This window comes from Diadema setosum, chromosome 4, assembly GCF_964275005.1.
Source record: "Diadema setosum chromosome 4, eeDiaSeto1, whole genome shotgun sequence".
In the NCBI taxonomy this organism is placed as follows: Eukaryota; Metazoa; Echinodermata; class Echinoidea; order Diadematoida; family Diadematidae; genus Diadema; species Diadema setosum.
The window spans coordinates 14,919,931-14,937,473 of NC_092688.1; the positions used below are offsets into that span (position 1 = coordinate 14,919,931).

General features: G+C 39.4%; 1 protein-coding gene and 1 long non-coding RNA gene across 3 annotated transcripts; both read right to left on the reverse strand.

Annotated features, from left to right (window-relative positions):
• Positions 1 to 1,786: 1,786 nt before the first annotated feature.
• Positions 1,787 to 14,362, reverse strand: LOC140226916 (acyl-coenzyme A thioesterase 1-like). Of its 2 annotated transcripts, none has more exons than XM_072307348.1 (6): positions 14,205 to 14,362; positions 13,447 to 13,631; positions 11,899 to 12,107; positions 3,918 to 4,012; positions 2,189 to 2,266; positions 1,787 to 1,916 (listed from the first exon to the last, which is right to left on the reverse strand). In XM_072307348.1, exons 1-4 carry the CDS (start codon positions 14,260 to 14,262, stop codon positions 3,988 to 3,990), a joined length of 477 nt encoding a protein of 158 aa, XP_072163449.1. In that variant the 5' UTR covers positions 14,263 to 14,362; the 3' UTR covers positions 1,787 to 1,916; positions 2,189 to 2,266; positions 3,918 to 3,987. The 2 variants fall into 2 exon arrangements, with proteins under 2 accessions (XP_072163449.1, XP_072163450.1); XM_072307349.1 differs by having other exon boundaries at positions 1,890 to 1,920.
• Positions 14,363 to 14,423: 61 nt separating this feature from the next.
• Positions 14,424 to 17,543, reverse strand: LOC140226917 (uncharacterized). Its single transcript, XR_011901002.1, has 3 exons — positions 17,180 to 17,543; positions 16,037 to 16,085; positions 14,424 to 14,511 (listed from the first exon to the last, which is right to left on the reverse strand). It is a non-coding gene; the product is annotated as an uncharacterized lncRNA (long non-coding RNA).

Consider the following 17,543-nt stretch of genomic DNA (forward strand, 5'->3'; position numbering starts at 1 on the left):
ATCAACTCTTTCTAAGCTAGCACCAAGGCTAGCTAAATTTTCTGGTGTGGCTCTTCGTCTAGTTGGAGGAACATGAAACTTATTAACCGCATGCTTAAGATTAAACCAAGCCATAACTGGGAAATGATCAGTCATATCGGATAAAATTATAGAAGAATCTAAAAATTGTAATAAATTACCAAAAATATTATCAAGGAGGGTGGCGGAATGATTTGTAACACGTGTGGGTTTCGAGATTAAAGGCAAAAATGAGGCTGATAAAAGTATTTCAAGAAACTCTTGTGACATGATATCATTTTTTATCAAATCAATATTAAAATCACCCATTGCAAAAACATTTTTATTAACAAAAAGGGGACTCTTTAACACATTTGTAATACAATTCAAAAAATCATTAGGATTAGAACTAGGGGGTCTGTAAACAATACCAATTATAATATTCTTACTTTGTGGAACAGATATTTCCACAAATAAAGATTCTATAATATCATTCATTGAATTTAACTCATCGCAAACGTTGAATTTAATTCATTGAATTTAACTCATCGCAAATACCAGTCAGTTGTGGCTATACTATTCTCCATAACTTAAACAAAAACGATTTACAAACATGTCAATTCAATCTTGATGAATACCTCTTTTAGGATGTTCCTAACAACAAATGATTTATTCTGATGTTTGTTGCCATAAATAAATGACTATTACATGTATACTGGCCTCCCAGTACTGGACTGCTACCAACTGGTGCGTATGAAAATATACAGTAACATGTGCTCGCATATGGTCATCTCTATCTATACACGCTATAAGAGGTACACTTTCCTTTAATTGAATTTCCCTCAGAATTTTAAGCGAAGGTAGGCATGATCTTTTGACTTTTGAGTATTAATTTTTCCTCCCGTTATCGGGATCTTGATCCCACCACTCGAATTTATGCGTACAGTTTAATAGTTATATCAAGAGTTATAGAATCTTGTCACTATACCGGTAATAAAAATGGTGTGCAGTGAATTATCTCCTGGTAATGATTTCGGATCCCTTCAAAGGATGACACTTTTTCATATTGTGATGTATTTTAACGAAAATATTGTTAGACATGTTAGAAACTGCTCTGAGGTTTTGTTGGCATGTAGGTTTGAGCCTTTTATCATGCAATATCTTGTATTTGAGAGATGAGATAACATTGACGAAATAAGTTGCGATGATTAAGTCGTGTCACCCTGAAAGCGCCCATTAGTGTACAACTGTCATTACAGTAAAGATACAAACGTTAATACAAAATAAATACATACAAAACAAGTCACTTCAGAACTATAAAATCTTCATGACAGGTTTTCATCAATCCAGTCGTTTCTAAGCATGGTCATCGGACCCAGGTGCGTCCGGAAGAAGTTGATAGTCTTCCTCCAGGCCGTTTCTTGTGCTTTGGCGTGCAGTATTCGGTCGCCTCCCCATTCTGTGTATGCTTTAACTAGCAAATGAAGAAAAAAAAATCGAAGGATTAGTATAGATTAGGATTATAAGTATGCTGTAAAACAAACAGGAATTTTTACCCTTTTAGGTCGGGATAGGTAGGGGTATAGACGGGCAAGATTCATAGGGTTGTTTTTTACCCGGAACTATACTGAACTTTTGTGCTAAAGAGAACTACATCTTTCATTCTTGGAAATTTTGCGGATTATAGAAATATCATCACATACCATTACAATGATAATGGTTATAATGATATACTGTTAGCAGTTAGACCTGCAGCTATAGACCCCAGACCTACCGCTAGGATAGTAAGGCATGGTCAGGAAGATCCGAGACTGAGTGCAGAGCGGCATGTAGGGCGCCTCCAATAGGTGACCCGCCCCTGGTAGGTAGGTGTAGTCAAGGAGGTGGCCTTTCCCAGCTTTCGCGAGTCGTTGAGCTGCCTTTCTTGATGAGTGCGAGATAAATAGAAACAGTTTAGCCCTCATTTTGATATAACGGATTATATAGCAATGATGACCAGGGAGACAATGGGAATCATTCATGGTGCATCCGATTTTTATCAAATTTTTACTGTTGAATTTATAGACTTCACTCTTTCTACTCATAATAACTTTTGTCTGGTCCGGAATTGCCTTAAATCAATTTAGTTTACTTCACGAGTGTTGGGGAAAGTCACATAAACCTGGGCACTCATGCCACGAGTCAAACTTACCCTCGTCATACATTTCTCCGTCGGGACTGGATCGTCCCCACACATTAGGAACAGTAGTGGACACGAAATGCTTTCAACCTTGTATGAGAAAAAAAAATGGTTTGAATTGGTGTTAAATTTTTTATCTAAATACAAAATATTTACATCCGGGATTTTCAGCTGTCAACTCTAAAGCTTTTCTCAGCGGACTGACCCTTCTTCACCGTGAGTACGTGACGGTTGCTGAGCTGGTCATAGTCTTTTGGAAGTTTAAAATCCACCCTCCTGGCTGATAGAAGATTGGTTGCCCCTAATGGAGATTGCGTCCTTAACTCCCCTTTCAAAGTAAATGTAGGGCTTACCGAGATCGGTTCCCGGTCCAGAATCTCAACCTTTTCAGGTCCATGTGGTGGCATAAGGACAGTCGATGTAAATGTAGTGGAAAACTTTAGAGAAGGTGAAGATACAATATAGAACATCTGTGTTCAAGGATTCTGCGTGGTCCTATAGGCATGATAGGTGAGCGTTCTGTTCCATTGATGTAATTCCTCGCAAGCATCGGGGTCAATATTGGTAATGAATCCATACATGGGACCAGAGATAATTATACTAATTTTTTTATTTTTTTCTTCTTCTTCTTTTTCTTCTTCTTCTTATTATTATCATTTTTTTAAACAATAGTCTCATCCTTCGAAGCAAGCTTTGGCTCTGTGTTCTAGTGATACCCCTAAAGAGATAAAGTTGCTGAATTCCTCCAGAAGGTATCGGCAACTCTTTTGCCGTAAGGGAGTACAATTTGTCCTAAAGAAGCAATCTTGTCTTTGATGCTTGTACTTTTCACAGTAAAGGGGGATATTTCTTAACTTAGCTCACGAAATTTTGTAGTTAGTCAATATTATATTCACATCGAATCTCCATGCCACCATGAAGATCTAGGAAAATGAGGTCTTCTGAACCGGGTCTACTCTGAAAGTGTAGTCAAGGAAAGCAATGTACATCAGGGCCTACCAACCTTCAGTGAACAAGGTGGAGCTACAAACTTTCGAAAGTCTCTGACCCGCTTATCGAGCGTCAAAGTTGATCAAGGCGAAGACGGGTAAGTCTGCTAATGAATTAGTTTATATGGGGTTGAAGGCTGAAATTTCGGAGTTGAATATTCTATACTTAGATTAAAGAAGAATAAACACGAATCCACATGAAGTATCAATACATGTATATACAGATGAACTTCTATTCTAATGGACCGCGGTTGGGGAGTGTTCACGAGCAGGATAATGCCGCGGGCGCCTTGCGGGCGATGGAGCATAATGTAACCATGGAGCTATTTGGTAGCTCCATGATGTAACCAATGCAATACCATAATACTCACACATGAACTCACACATGGAAACACAGTACATTCGGGAGTACATTACAGGCTGTCTCGAAAGTAGCTTTGTAAGATTTAAGAAAAATACCTGGAACGAATTGTCAACTTCTCTTTTTGACCTGCCTTCAATGTTTTACCACTAACTGCAGGTTATTTTCCAGCTGACTCAAAGCTTTTGTGTTGTGTTGTTTTGTTTTGTTTTTGTTTCCTTTTTTACGCGAAATCGATAACAGTCTCAGTTTGTTCTGCTCGAAATCTTTATTTTCCCCACCATATCACTCTGACAAATAGAATTGAACCATTCGACCTTGGCATTAAATTTTTTAACGGTAATAGTAGCAAAGTGATATATCAAGGGTTAAATGAGAAATCAATATTTACCGGCGCAATGTAACTGCCCTGAGTTGTTTCGTCAAACACGTGGTGATCATGTTTGTATCTTAACCATTGTCTACCGTCTTCTCCTTCTTCCATGACTGTGAAATCATCAGGGCGCCTGAAATTGTTCATTTGAAATCTTATAGGATTGCAAGGAATCACGAAATGTTACTAGTCTGGTAGTAATTAATAAATAAAAACTCACTACACTAAGGTGCCGAACATTTCAATTATACGTAACGTCGTAAGTACAAATAACCTTTGAGCGATGAGAATCCTGAATTTAACATCTTGATAAATATGTAATAGTACAATGTAATGATAAGTAAATTATAATAACAATAAATGACTTTTTGAAACAATTTTGATATGGTCAGGTGAACCTGTGTGATTAAGACTACGTGAAATGTCATATACAATCATCAAGCAAGCATTCCAAATTCCAAAATCAATGTTTCTGAACTTTTGTATTTTCAGAGTCACTTCGAATTGGAGAGCATAAAGGTCAAACAGGTGTACTCCCTAAATCCGATGATTTCAACAACTTACAGGAATTCATGCTGGGCCGTCGCGCACGATGTATGAATGAAATCGCGGGATTTCAAGTTCAATGCTGCAGGCTTTGATACGCCGCCTCCCCCAAAAGATATTATTTCATGTTAATGTTTTTTAAGAGCCTTACTTTAACCGCATCACCATAATCTAGGTTACTGTTACTTTGGTATTTTGCAAGATGATTATTTAGTTAATTAAGGCGAAATTTCGTTTGCACACAACCAAAGAAAACTATTTACCTTGCGTGAGCTTTCGCCTGCTCTCTGTAGGCTTCATCAGACTGGCGTTGACTCGCCGTAGATGGGGTGTAGGCAGTCTTACAGGGTTCTAGGAACAGTACCCCCCGGAAAACCACCCTCAGGATAACTACCACCCGGATAATTACCCCCCCCCCCCAGGAAAATTCCCCCAAGGGCAACTACCCCCTGGACAGCTACCCTCCAAAGGCAATTACCCTCCAGGGTAATTACCCCCTAGGACAACTACCCCCCGGACAACTACCCTCCTAAGGCAATCACCCCCAGGGCTATTCCCCCTTAGGAAAACTACCCCCTGGATAACTACCCCTCGGATAACTACCCCTGGATAACTACCCCCTCGGATAACTACCCCCTGGATAACTACCCCCCCCCCCCCCCCCGGAGAACTACCCCCTGGGTAACTACCCCTTGGAGAACTACCCTCTGGATAACTACCCCCCGGAGTACTACCCCCTGGGTAACTACCCCCCGGAGAACTACCCCCTGGGTAACTACCCCCCGGATAACTACCCCCGGATAACTACCCCCCGGATAACTACCCCCGGATAATACCCCCCGGATAATTACCCTCCGGATAACTACCCCCCAGATGATTACCACCAGTATAATTATTCCCAGGTTAACTACCCCTTCCTCCGATAACTAGACCCCATATAACTTCCACCCGATAACTACCCCCTCCGATAACTTCCCGTGAATGATTACCCCGGATAAGTAGGCCTATAACTCCCCCTCCCCTATATAACTATCAAAAGGAAAATTACCCCCAGGACAGTGCACCAATCAATTACCCCTGGATAACTACCTCCCGGGTCATTGCCCCCCCCAACTTTTACTTTTACTAAAAAGAATATTATTACTACAGGAAACGAAGTTCTTTGTATCATTTGCCAGGAATCACGGAGATGCCATACTGATACTTCATCTTATGAAAACAACATCTTAAGGATTTACAATATGTATCGTTTGCATTTAGGACGATTTATGTACAAGCTTAATTCCTCCCTTCTGTATTTCTCTTGATAGTAGTATAAAAGAAGTTTTAAGTTTGAATGCCTTTACCATTGAACTAAAGACATTTTGAAGAAATGTTACACTTCACTTTTAGCATTTTTTTAACCACAATCGTCTATCGTTTACCACTAACTCCATGTAACACTTCTTTATTTTGAGGAGCTTATATCTCATGTCTCACGTGCCCTGGTTTTGACCCATCATCTTCCTCTTCCCTCTCGCTTTTCTCTGTCCATGTACCGTGAAGGTAGTCTATTCCTGTCATTCATTACTCACCTTTCCTCTTTCTCTCATTACAAGGGATTTATCTCCTGTGTGTTCATGTGCAGTGCACTCCCGTTAGGACGAAATGCCCAGGACCGACAGTTGTTTGTTTGTTTGTTTTTTTCTTTTTAGCGAAATATCGTTCTAATAATATGCAATGTATAACGAAAAGAAGGAAACCACGCATAAAAATAAATTTTTGTTTGTTGAATCCTCATCATACGCTGGAAAGCTATGTGAAATGGGAGAGCACCTTTTTAATTTCGTTTAAATATTACATTTTAAAAAGAGCATAAAGTTGTTTGTGTTGTCACACATGTGTAGAAAATGACGGTGTAGGATTTGGTTACAGTTCGATATTCCAAAGGTTATCTTTTTTATTTATTTATTTATTATTATAATTTTTTTTTTTACTTAACTACGTTACTCCGAAGGCTCCTTATTCCGAAGTTTTGCCATTCCCGGGATTCCGATGGTTTGTTTATCTGAAGGTTCGCATTTCCGAAGAATCATTATTCTGAAAGTTCATAATTTAAGTTGAAATAATATATTGTTCATTTTCCGAAGGTTCGTTGATCTGAAAATGAAATGAGGTTCGTCATTCTGAAGGTTAACTATAAATAAAAAAAAAAGAGAAAGGTTCACTATTCAGAAAGTTCGCTGTTCCGAAGGCTTTTTCATCCGAAATGAAATAAGGTTCGTTATTCCGAAGAAAGTTTGTTAATGAAAAAAAAATAGACAGGTTAGTTATTTCGAAGATTTATTTATCTTAAGACGATTATAAGGATTGCAATTCTTAAGTTTTGTTAGTGTACTCACCTTTTTCCACCATGGATTAACGATTCTTTTTGTAATGTTCCGATTAACGAACGTTTTGAATTCCTATCATTTTCAGACTAACGAACCGTATAAGAATAAGAACCATATTTTATCATGGGATTAACGAACCTTTGGAATAACGCCAAAATGTGCTTAATATTTCATTTCCGAACTATTACGGACATTTAGTTGTATCAAAATCTGTGTGTTTTGTATCAAAGGACTTCGGAACAATGAAACAAATCTTATCTGAATTCAGATTATTGTATTACAATAACGCAAGTTCCCCTCGGAAACTGTGCGTGATACACGGAGTGAACATACGCTGTACAATGATGTGAAGCGTTCGCTCATGCATGCAGAGACGCTATAAAAATGCTTGTTCCGCTACGCATTTTCGAATGCGATCCGCATTTCGTTGTAAAGGAGCACATTTCTTTTGTTTTTCTTTGTCAGTGGCGCTCAGAAAAGACTGCGTGGTAACGAAAATTTTGTTATAACCGTCTTCGTTATAAGCGAATTTTGTACCATAGACTTTAATGGCGATAATTTTGGGACCAGAAGTTTTGCTTCGTTATAACGAAATTTCGTTATAACCGTGTTCGTTGTAACGGGAGTTCACTGTATCTTTATTTGTGTACTTCGTCTCTGTCTTAATTTGCTTTCTTTGCATTGTTTCATCAATTTTGTAACTATTTTACTGTTATACCGTTAACACTCATTTCAGAATTGCCCTACTGCATCATTGGGCATTAACAACTAGTACTTATCAAGGATGTGGGAAGAGATTGTCACCTCCTTGGTATGATCACCGCGGAGCATTACCTCCCTTGACAATTACTCCTTATTAAAATTAGGCTCCAACCAATCACCCCTCTTACAGTAACTCTCCCCCAGAAATTACGTCTCTCATTTTTATTTTCGAACAACGTTTGCTATTTGAATTGAAAAAAACAAAACAAAACAAAAACCAACATTTTTTCATATCGTCTGGTTTTAGTCGAGACCTCACTTCAGGTTTTAAACATCTTTTGGGTGAGATAATTAGAAACCCCCTACGAAATATTAAAGAGCATGTTATTCCAAGAAGGTTTCAAATTTCTGTGAAAAAAAAAATACTCTTGAAATGACCGGGATAAAGCAGAGCAGCCCTATAATGCAAAAAGAATTCTGTCAACTACAACTCTCTATAGATCTATTCAAAAAGAGGGTGCAGGACAAAAGACTTCGTTAACAACTAGGGGTGTTTTGTAAAAAAAAAAAAAGAAGAAAAGAAATACCGTTAAACTCGTAATATTTTACTCTTTCTAATCAGACCAACTTATATTTGAACTTGATTTCAGTGTCGAGAACATTTAATTTGAAAACTAGCACAATTCTACTTGTATGTAAAACAAGCTGTAATTTTACTCCTATGACAGATTAGGGCACCGTTTGATAAAAGTTGCCAGTTATGACATCTTGTTAGTCTCTAATAATTTCAATAAAACCATGGGTTCTGCTTGATTGATAAGCTCGAGTCACTGACTTGTTACCATGGACCTGCTTTGATCGACCTATAACGATTGGTAATTGTGTGGAACTGACAGCTTATCAGGACTGATAACTTTTATAAAACCGTGCCCGGATCCTATCAGAAATTATGGCTTTAATCGAAGGGTCCCTCGCTAATGTTAAGGGAATATGAATTGCAGTGCAATCAACTCTCCTTTTCTTATGTTTATCGCCTAATGTGTTATAACGGTAGAAAATGGCAAGCCAAAAGAGTAAATGATGACAGTGTAAGAGAAAGGTGCATCTTCTGATATGGTGTTATGAACTTATGGAAAAATTACAACGGGTGGTAACTTTCGGGGGCGGGGTTCGGGGTATGGTTAAGGGGGGGGGGGGGTAGTAATCCGGGTGGTAGATATCCTGGGGGTAGTTATCCGGGGAGTAATTATCCGGGTGGTAGTTATCCGGGGGGTAGTTATCCGGGGAGTTGTTATCCGGGTGGTAGTTACCCAGGGGGTAGTTATCCGGCATTGTCCGGGGGGTAGTTACCCAGGGGTAGTTATCGGGGGGGGGGGGGGGGTAGTTATCCAGGGGGTAGTTATCCGGGGGGTAGTTATCCAGGGGGTAGCTATCCGGGTGGTAGTTATCGGGGGGGGGGGTAGTTATCAGGGGGGTAGTCATCCAGGGGGTAGTTATCAAGGGGGTACTGGGGGTAGATGTCCTAGGGGTAATTGCCATTGGGGGTAGTTGCCCTAGGAGGGTAGATGACAGGGTGGTAGTTGTCCTATAGGGGGTAATGGCCCTGGAGGGTGATTGCCGTAGGAGGGTAGTTGTCCGGGGGGTAGTTGCCCTAAGGGGGAATAGACCTGGTGGGTAATTATCCGGGTGGTAGTTATCCGGAGGGTGGTTGCCCAGGGGGTAAGTGCCCGGATACGGTCTTGCAGTCCGAGAGAATGGGAATGTACGCTGAATGGGAATGTACGCTGTACCCCCCTCCCACACCCTCCCTCACTCGGTCGCTTCGCTCCCTCGCCCACTATTACAATTTATTGATAATGAAAACAAATGAATGTGAATCAATAAAGTATTTCTGAGGAAAAACAGAACTGTAAATTTGATGGTGTTGTTCATTGAAGTTGGTTAAGAAGAATATCAAAGAGAGGCAGTGATTTTGGGGCTGTATATAGGATGATCAGTTTGTTATCACTATATTTAGTTATGACACTTATGTGTGTGTGGGCGTATGTATGGGAACACACTGATATCATCAATAATTAAATGATAAAATGATAAATAATCAATAATTTCTTGTTAGTCAATATATAAGGGCAGTATTATATGCATGATGTAGGGTGCCCTCTACATTAACGTATTCTATCTGGTCCCCAGAACCTGTACAGTTAAAAAAAAAATAATATTGTTGTGTTTTGTTTTGTTTTGTTTCTTCGTTGTACATGTTCGTTCAAAAATCAAATTCCCTTAAATCTCCTTACAGTTTGTGCGTGTGTGGGTGTGTTTGGAAGCGGGGGTGGGCAGGGGCAGAGGGGCACTTGCCCCCCCCCCCCCATATTTTTTTTTTTTTTTTTGGGGGGGGGGGGGGGCAAAACGAGTTTTTGCCCCCCTTGTCCCCTGTAACAATAATTGATCAATTATTCAAAGACAAAAATTAACAATAAAGGCACTTTTCTCGTCTAAAAGTTGTCAATTTCGTAACTGAAAATGGGACATTTTTCGCCCATAATGGGGCGAGTAATATACTAACAATATACATTATCTATACACTATTATATCTACCTATGAGTAAATTTAGCATATAGATGGAAGCCTCGCGTCCTCGAGTGTGCCCCTGAAACATACATTTAGTAAACCTAACATTTTGCCTTTTCTTCTACGCTTCTATGCCCATATAGAAAACAATTTGTATTGCTCGAACAATGCGATCACGTTTAAACTTTTAATGAATACATTTTCAGACGAATGGCAAAGTGAAAGTGGTTCGCACCTGGGAGGGAGGTATTCCCCTCCCACACTCTCACCCGCTCGGTCGCTTCGCTCCCTTGCCGAGGATCTCAAACCGTCTCATAATGTATCCCCCGTATTTTATAATCGTAATCACTCGCAGTGATTTTTCCACTATGTTTAATTCCCTGGAAATTTGATTTTAGATGCTCTACAAACGCGACTTTTGTACTCTGCTTTTACAAAAAGTCCCTACCGTGGGAGGGGGGTATCCCCCTCCCACACCCTCCCCCGCTCGGTCGCTTCGCTCCCTCGCCGAGGATCTCACACCGTCACATAATGTAACCCCGTATGTTATAATCATAGTCCTTCACAGCGATTTTTTACTATGTTAAATTCCCTAGAAATTTGATTTAAAATGCTCTGTAAACGCGACTTTTATACTCTTGTTTTTACAAAAAATCCCTATCCGTGGGAGGGGGTATCCCCCTCCCACACCCTACCCTGCTCGGTCGCTTCGCTCCCTCGCCGAGGATCTCACATCGTCACAATGTTCCCCCGTGGAGATTTTGCCCCCCAAACCAGAAGTGTTCCGGCGCACTTGTGGGTGGGTGTATGTGTCACTTTGTGTGTTTAATTAAACCATGGCTAATTTTCAGTTCCATACGTAAAGTACATGTAAACTTCCCATGACATTTCGTATCCAATACTGAATACATAAATAATGTCTGATGTAGGATGTTTAAAATGATAGATTGCACATCGAAAATATGTGTGCATTGTAAAGGTCATGCAGAAAAATACTTTGAAAACAACTTATGCTTATGAAAGCGTGCCACTAGCAATGTATGTATACATGTATAATGATATTGTGTACAATGTATATAAGTAAATGTACATTATGATACAGGAACCAATAAAGCAAATAAAAAAAAAATTCGCAGGTTACTTTAGTTTCAAAACGCACCCCCCTTGAAACAAAGCTGGTGACGCCCCTGCCGATTCATCATGTGTTCACGCCCCCGTTGGATGTGGATAGCCTCTTTTATCCATTGTGTGAATATACTGCTGTCTTTGGACACAATCTTGCTTTTTTTCAATTCTCTCGGACTGTAAGACTGCCTACACCCCATCTACGTCGAGTCAACGCCAGTCTGATGAAGCCTACAGGCAGTAAGCGAAAGCTCACGCAAGGTAAATAGTTTTCTTTGGTTGTGTACAAACGAAATTTCGCCTTAAATAGAGAATTACCGATCAGATGAACCTCTTCCAATAGTAGTTGTCACACGTGACGTGAAAATTTCCATAAAGCATAATGTATTCCTTCCTTCTATCAAGTAGCTCGTTAACATTTTCTTTTGTTAGTTTCAAAAACAGTATATAGCGGATCTAGGGGGAGTGTATCCATCGGGCGCGCGCCCCCTTTATTTCTTGTTAAAACAAAATAAATAATATGAAAAAATGAGGAGGGGTGTGCATGAGCCCCCTTTAATTATGTAAAGGCGCCCTCTCTTTATGGAATTCCTTGATCCGCCCCTGCAAAAAGAATGTTATTGAATGAGGAAAATCATTAAGAACTTGTGTTGTCATTATTATTGAAACACCTCACAGAGACTTACCACGGAAGAATTATCGGTGACCCGTCAGGCAAGCGGAAACCGGTGAAGAGAAGCGCGTCGTATATTCTTTGCATGACTGCGCAACGTACGGGAAGGTCAGCCAATAGCGATGCGGCGAAAAGAGCGATGGTGCCACCGTAGCAGGAACCAGAAAGACCGACCCTGTCCGCGTCGAGACGAGGATGACTCCTGGCGAAGTCATGGACATCCTGAATAAAATTGACATTCGCTGGAATTATAATCGGACAATATCTTATTCTTGTAATATCTGTAAGTTGATATCCAATTCGTAGATCAATCAATGGTATCACAAGTCATTCCTGTAAAAATTTGGCTCAGCGTTGTTAACAGCTGCGGCAGGAAGGCAACATCTTGAAACCTACTGACGCCCCCCCCCTTTTTTTTAGACTTTTGGTCCTATACAATATTGTGCAAGGAGCCATAGTACGTCCATATGGGGGACTCTATATTAAATCCGTCATCAACAAGGCACCTCGAATAGTTTTAACACGTCGTCCTGTCTCCATTTTCTCTCAGACGTGTTTTTACAAAAATGAGTCTCATTCTCCCCGTAAATGAGGCGCCTAGCCTAGGTTGGGGCCTCCCCTCACTCGGTATTTCATTATGCAGCATCTCAGATTATTTGTGATACTTTGGACACTTTTGTGAAGTGAACACAACTATCACATTTGAGCTAATCAACAAAATAGTGCAAAAGTTGAACACACACACACACACACAAACAATCACAAAATTCCTCAGAATCATTATTATTTTAAGTCGGTCTCGGAGACGTCTTTGCGACCTTGCGGACCACTAGCGATCTACCACAGACAATGTGGAGACCTCACAGGGAAGTCTCCGCGAAATGTGAGAGCGGAAGACATTAGTTTGATCTTTCGAGTCGCACGTGCTTCTGCGACAGCTAAGTCAGTTGTCTCCTGTGATTAAGAAAACTGTAAGATAAATCACGACTACTAACACATGCATTCAAAGATGTATAAAAGTATTTCTGTAATTCAGGGCTCTTGTTTACAGCAGTTGTGTTAAAAACGTAAATAATTCTGGCTTTGAATCGATCAAAATAATATGTAGAGCTTATCCTGTGCCGATTAGTAATCGGGTATCTACCTTGCGGTAGAGGTGGAGATGGGATAGAAAAGGATAGACTTGATAGCTGATTTCTGGAAGACTTTAGTGTGAGTTATAAAATGGTGTTGCAGATAAATGCAGTTTTCACTTGCAAAACCGTACGTTTCCATGCTCAAGTCCAGTGTTGCAGGCTCGGGCAGCAGTTCCGCACGCACCGCTGTGTTTATGCTGTTAGCATGCGTTCTCTCAGCTGTATTGAATCGCTCGTATTTCGTGAAAATTGCGTCTAGCTCCTTCGAATATGTTACAAATCATTCGGTTTTCTAGAGAGAAAGGATCGATGTACTATTTCTTAAGTGGAAAAGTCATGTTTCATCTTGATACTTCATGGTTTGGAAACCACGGGGTCTTCAGGTTATCAATGCTTACGTAGCATTGGTAACAACATGCACTCACGTAGAAAATTTTGCTGTCTATGCAGATGCTGTTACCGATTCTCAAGAGGTCGTCTCTTACGGGCGATAAGTAATCGAGGTCAAAAACAGCGAAGCCATGAGACGCAAGGAGAGGAGCTCTGTCTTGGACGCTTCGCGGGGACAGTCCAGGCAGGTTGATAATGAGCGGGAGTGGTCCTCTAGCGGCTGAAGGAGTTTAATGATAGAGCTATTCAAGATTCAAGATTCAAATTTATTTTCATTTCCATAAAATAAACAGAAAAATTATGCAATGTATAAGTAGTACATAATTTGTAATAATTGCAAAAACGTAATTGTATCACTTTATCACAAGCTACCGTATTATGAATGTATAAATAGGTTGATTCTGTAGGTCCTACATATCAATGCAATAATGTGAACTGTTTACGATCGAGAACAACACTCCTGTTATGTTGAAACATCTATGAATATCAAATCATTTCTAAAACGATATAGAACCATAAGCATGTAACTGTGAAACTCCTTCGTTAGCCAGAATACAGAAGTACATGTACTACCATCTACGTGAAGGAATGTTCAACGTTTCTTATAAAGAGACCAAGCCACAAGCACTTCTAAGAAACAAAACAAAACTGCAGACCTAAGGTGTGCAACTCGACCAATTTCGTCTTGTATGGTGAATATGATTAGTTTTAAAAAACATTGAGAATTGCTTTATCAATGTTTATTCTAATGAAACTTGTTATGTAGAATTATAGGGTTGTTACACGACTTTACCATCTTCACGTGGCGTATAAAGCGATCCCACTGCAGATCCACATTTTACAGGCGTCATTTCAACGTTGGGTGCAAGGAATATCCTTTTCACGATTTTGGAAGCGACAACATCCCCAACGTCACGAGTATCCTCCCCAGGTACCCCGGCGCAGAGATCGAATCTGTAAACCCAACGATGTATGGCAGGCTCAGTCTTCATAAGACGACCCAGTTTTTTTTGCGGATACCTCGTCTGGAAGCATGCCCCACAACAGTCCCATTGGTTCGATTCCAGTGTACGTTCCGCCGAGGGATGGCTGGGTGTTAACTGGGTTCGACCGGAAATTATGGAAATAATTATTACATCTCATGCATCTCATGCCATCATCAAAGAATGACTAATCAAATAAAAAGGATAAAGACAAGACACAAAATAAGCTACAGGAGTTCCATCACATGGCAATTATGTTCTTGTCTATTACAAACAAGAAACGAGTGTATTGCAACTGGGCGGGACTTTTAGGCTCAGATTCTTCCAACAGCATCAAATTGGTACATAAGATGTGTAACCCAAGTTTTGATGGGCCCCAGGAAAGATACCCTCTGGGGTGGTCAAGTAGTGGCAAAATCCAGATATGACCACCATCTGGGTTTAGGTGATATAATCGATATCTGGTATTTTTGGTAATATTATGCAATTTATATGTTATTTGCAAAGAGACAACCAGTCTGCTTAAATGAATGTGATGCAAATTTGATTTCTGATATTTTCTAACATATGAATTTACACAAATCATCAGTTAGAGTTTATTTGCATAAATACAGTGTATTATTGGATGACAAATTTTCGATTGCCCCAAACAGTGCCAAAGAACATCTTGGCCAAGTGGAAAGTTCGTACTAAATTGCTACGTTTACCCCATTAGGAAGCCTACTTCAGTAAGGAAATAAAGAAAAAAAAAAACTTGCTTTCATCTAGAAAACTGGCTTTCTGCAAGTCCGTAGAAAGTAAATTGAAAAGTAGTAGACATTCCGAAAAGGAACAATAGAGTATTTGTTAAACAAAGTAAATAAAAATCAAGATTAACAAAAGACTATGCGTGTGTGTGTGTGTGTTAAAACACACATACACACACATATTAACAAACATGGAGGCAAAAAAAAAAGGGGGGGGGGGAAAGAAGAAAATCTATGGTAACTACAGGTTGGATAAAGGTGTCTACTTAAAAAATGTAAAATTATTGACATAATACCAAAATGGTAAAGGATTGTGTGCAATGCATCTGCCAAACAAAAGATACTGATGCTAGTTTCTGTTCTCAGATTTGCTGGTAGTGCGTTAAATAATATTATGTGATGGTTGTATACAAATAACTATTTCTACGACTTTTGAGCAAGATTTCTCTAAATTCAGAATACATTAATTGATAAGCAATCATAAGCATTTTCCTTGACCTAATATCATAGGAATAACAGATCATGGAACAATTTGATGAATTAATTTGAAAATCAAAATAAACAAAAAAATCTTTACTTAAGCAGTTAAACAATAAAAACGTATTATACAATTTTTTCCATACATATATGCCTTTACTATCAACTTTCAAAATTATCTTTAGTCCTCGTTTAAAGGGTATTACGTTCATCTGAGCAGAATATGGGCTTTACAAGATTTGTATTGCAATAAGCGGAATAGGATTGGATCATATCATATTTGCTCTTTTTTTATTGCTAAACGCTGTTGCCCGACTGAGGACAGAGAAAATTCTAAATAACTTTATATTCACCTTCGCATTTTCAATTTGAAGTACTCATATTAAAAACATAAATTACATCGAAATATTTATATTTACCTACGACTTCTAGATTTCACAGCCATCAACCTGTCAACGCATCATCTACCTGTTAAAATATGGACAAAACTGTCTTCGTTCCATAATTATGTTTCAAACTCACGTACAATTATTTTCGGAATAGCATTTTCAATCAAAATACATAAGATTTTTTTTTTTATATTCTTAAACAATGAACATCTATCTAATGAACGATATCAACACTCGAAAAAGTTTAGAGAGCTGAGATTATGTCTTCGTGGCGGTTACAATTTTGCTACTTATATGATTATCGATGAAAGGCGTGAGTACATCATAAACACTGCTGGGAGAGTATAGCTCATCGTTGTAAAAGAAAGAAAAATAATTCACTTAACAGACAAATGGGACAAACCTAGTCCAAACCGCCTCAGCACTAATCGATTGATTCAGTTGCGCCATCATTCTTAGTGGTTGTTAAGATATTGGGGGCTTGTCCGGGAGGTGAATTTAAGTTGCGTGTCGGAATTCGGAATATCGGTAATGAATATAGGTGGCAGTTTGATACGTCGAACAAACTTGTAACAATATCGCAAGTGATAACACACCGATACGACGAACACAACGGAATGTATGACATCACAAAAGCACAACATATAAAACAAGTTTTCTTGAAATTTAGATGGTCAAGAATGAGGAGCATTTCTGCACACCGCCGCAGTCTAGAAATCAGTTGTAATGTAACGATCAATTATTTTAAGTAGCTTCATTGAGAGATCTAAAATGTAATCGAGAGAAATTTCATTTTATGCATTCTATCCCAAATAATAAAACAATTTATGAAGATATTAAGATTTTGCTTTTTTTTTTTTTACCGTTTTGTAAGGGAAATGCTATTCTTTCTATCAAGAAATGCTTAACTTGTCCGGGAATAAAACTTACCTTTTATAAAAAAAAAAAAAAAACTTCACTGATGCTTACCGCTTTGCACTTACAAAATCGACATAAACATATTTTCGGCCAATTCGAAAGGCATAAGACATGTATGATTTTATGACAAGGAAACACACTTACACACACACATATTATGCTACACATCCATTATTGCAAGCTTCTGATTTTATCATCCTTCTCCCAATACACAATGTGTTCATAACACCAGAAATAAAATAGCATGACACACACCCGACAGTCTACCACTGGTATCAGTTTCGTAGTGTCCTTGAGATTCGAACCCAAACTTGCTGCATTCGGACCTCACTCGAGCTCGCAGGACGACACGTTGTCCGGGAAGCAGCCCGCTAGCACTAATGTCCATGTGTCCATCCATGAGACCAGCTTCAGGGAGGACACTGAGGACTGGCACCTGACTCGGAAACGTCCGTGTCCAGATTCCCTGGCCAGGTTGACGGAGAACGATGTTGATAACCTTGGACAATGCTAACATCTGCGGAAGTCTCCGAGTGAACGCCATTATAATACCGAATGACGCAGTCAGCAGGACTGAGATCGGCACCCTGAATAGAGTAGGCCTACACCCTTTATGCGT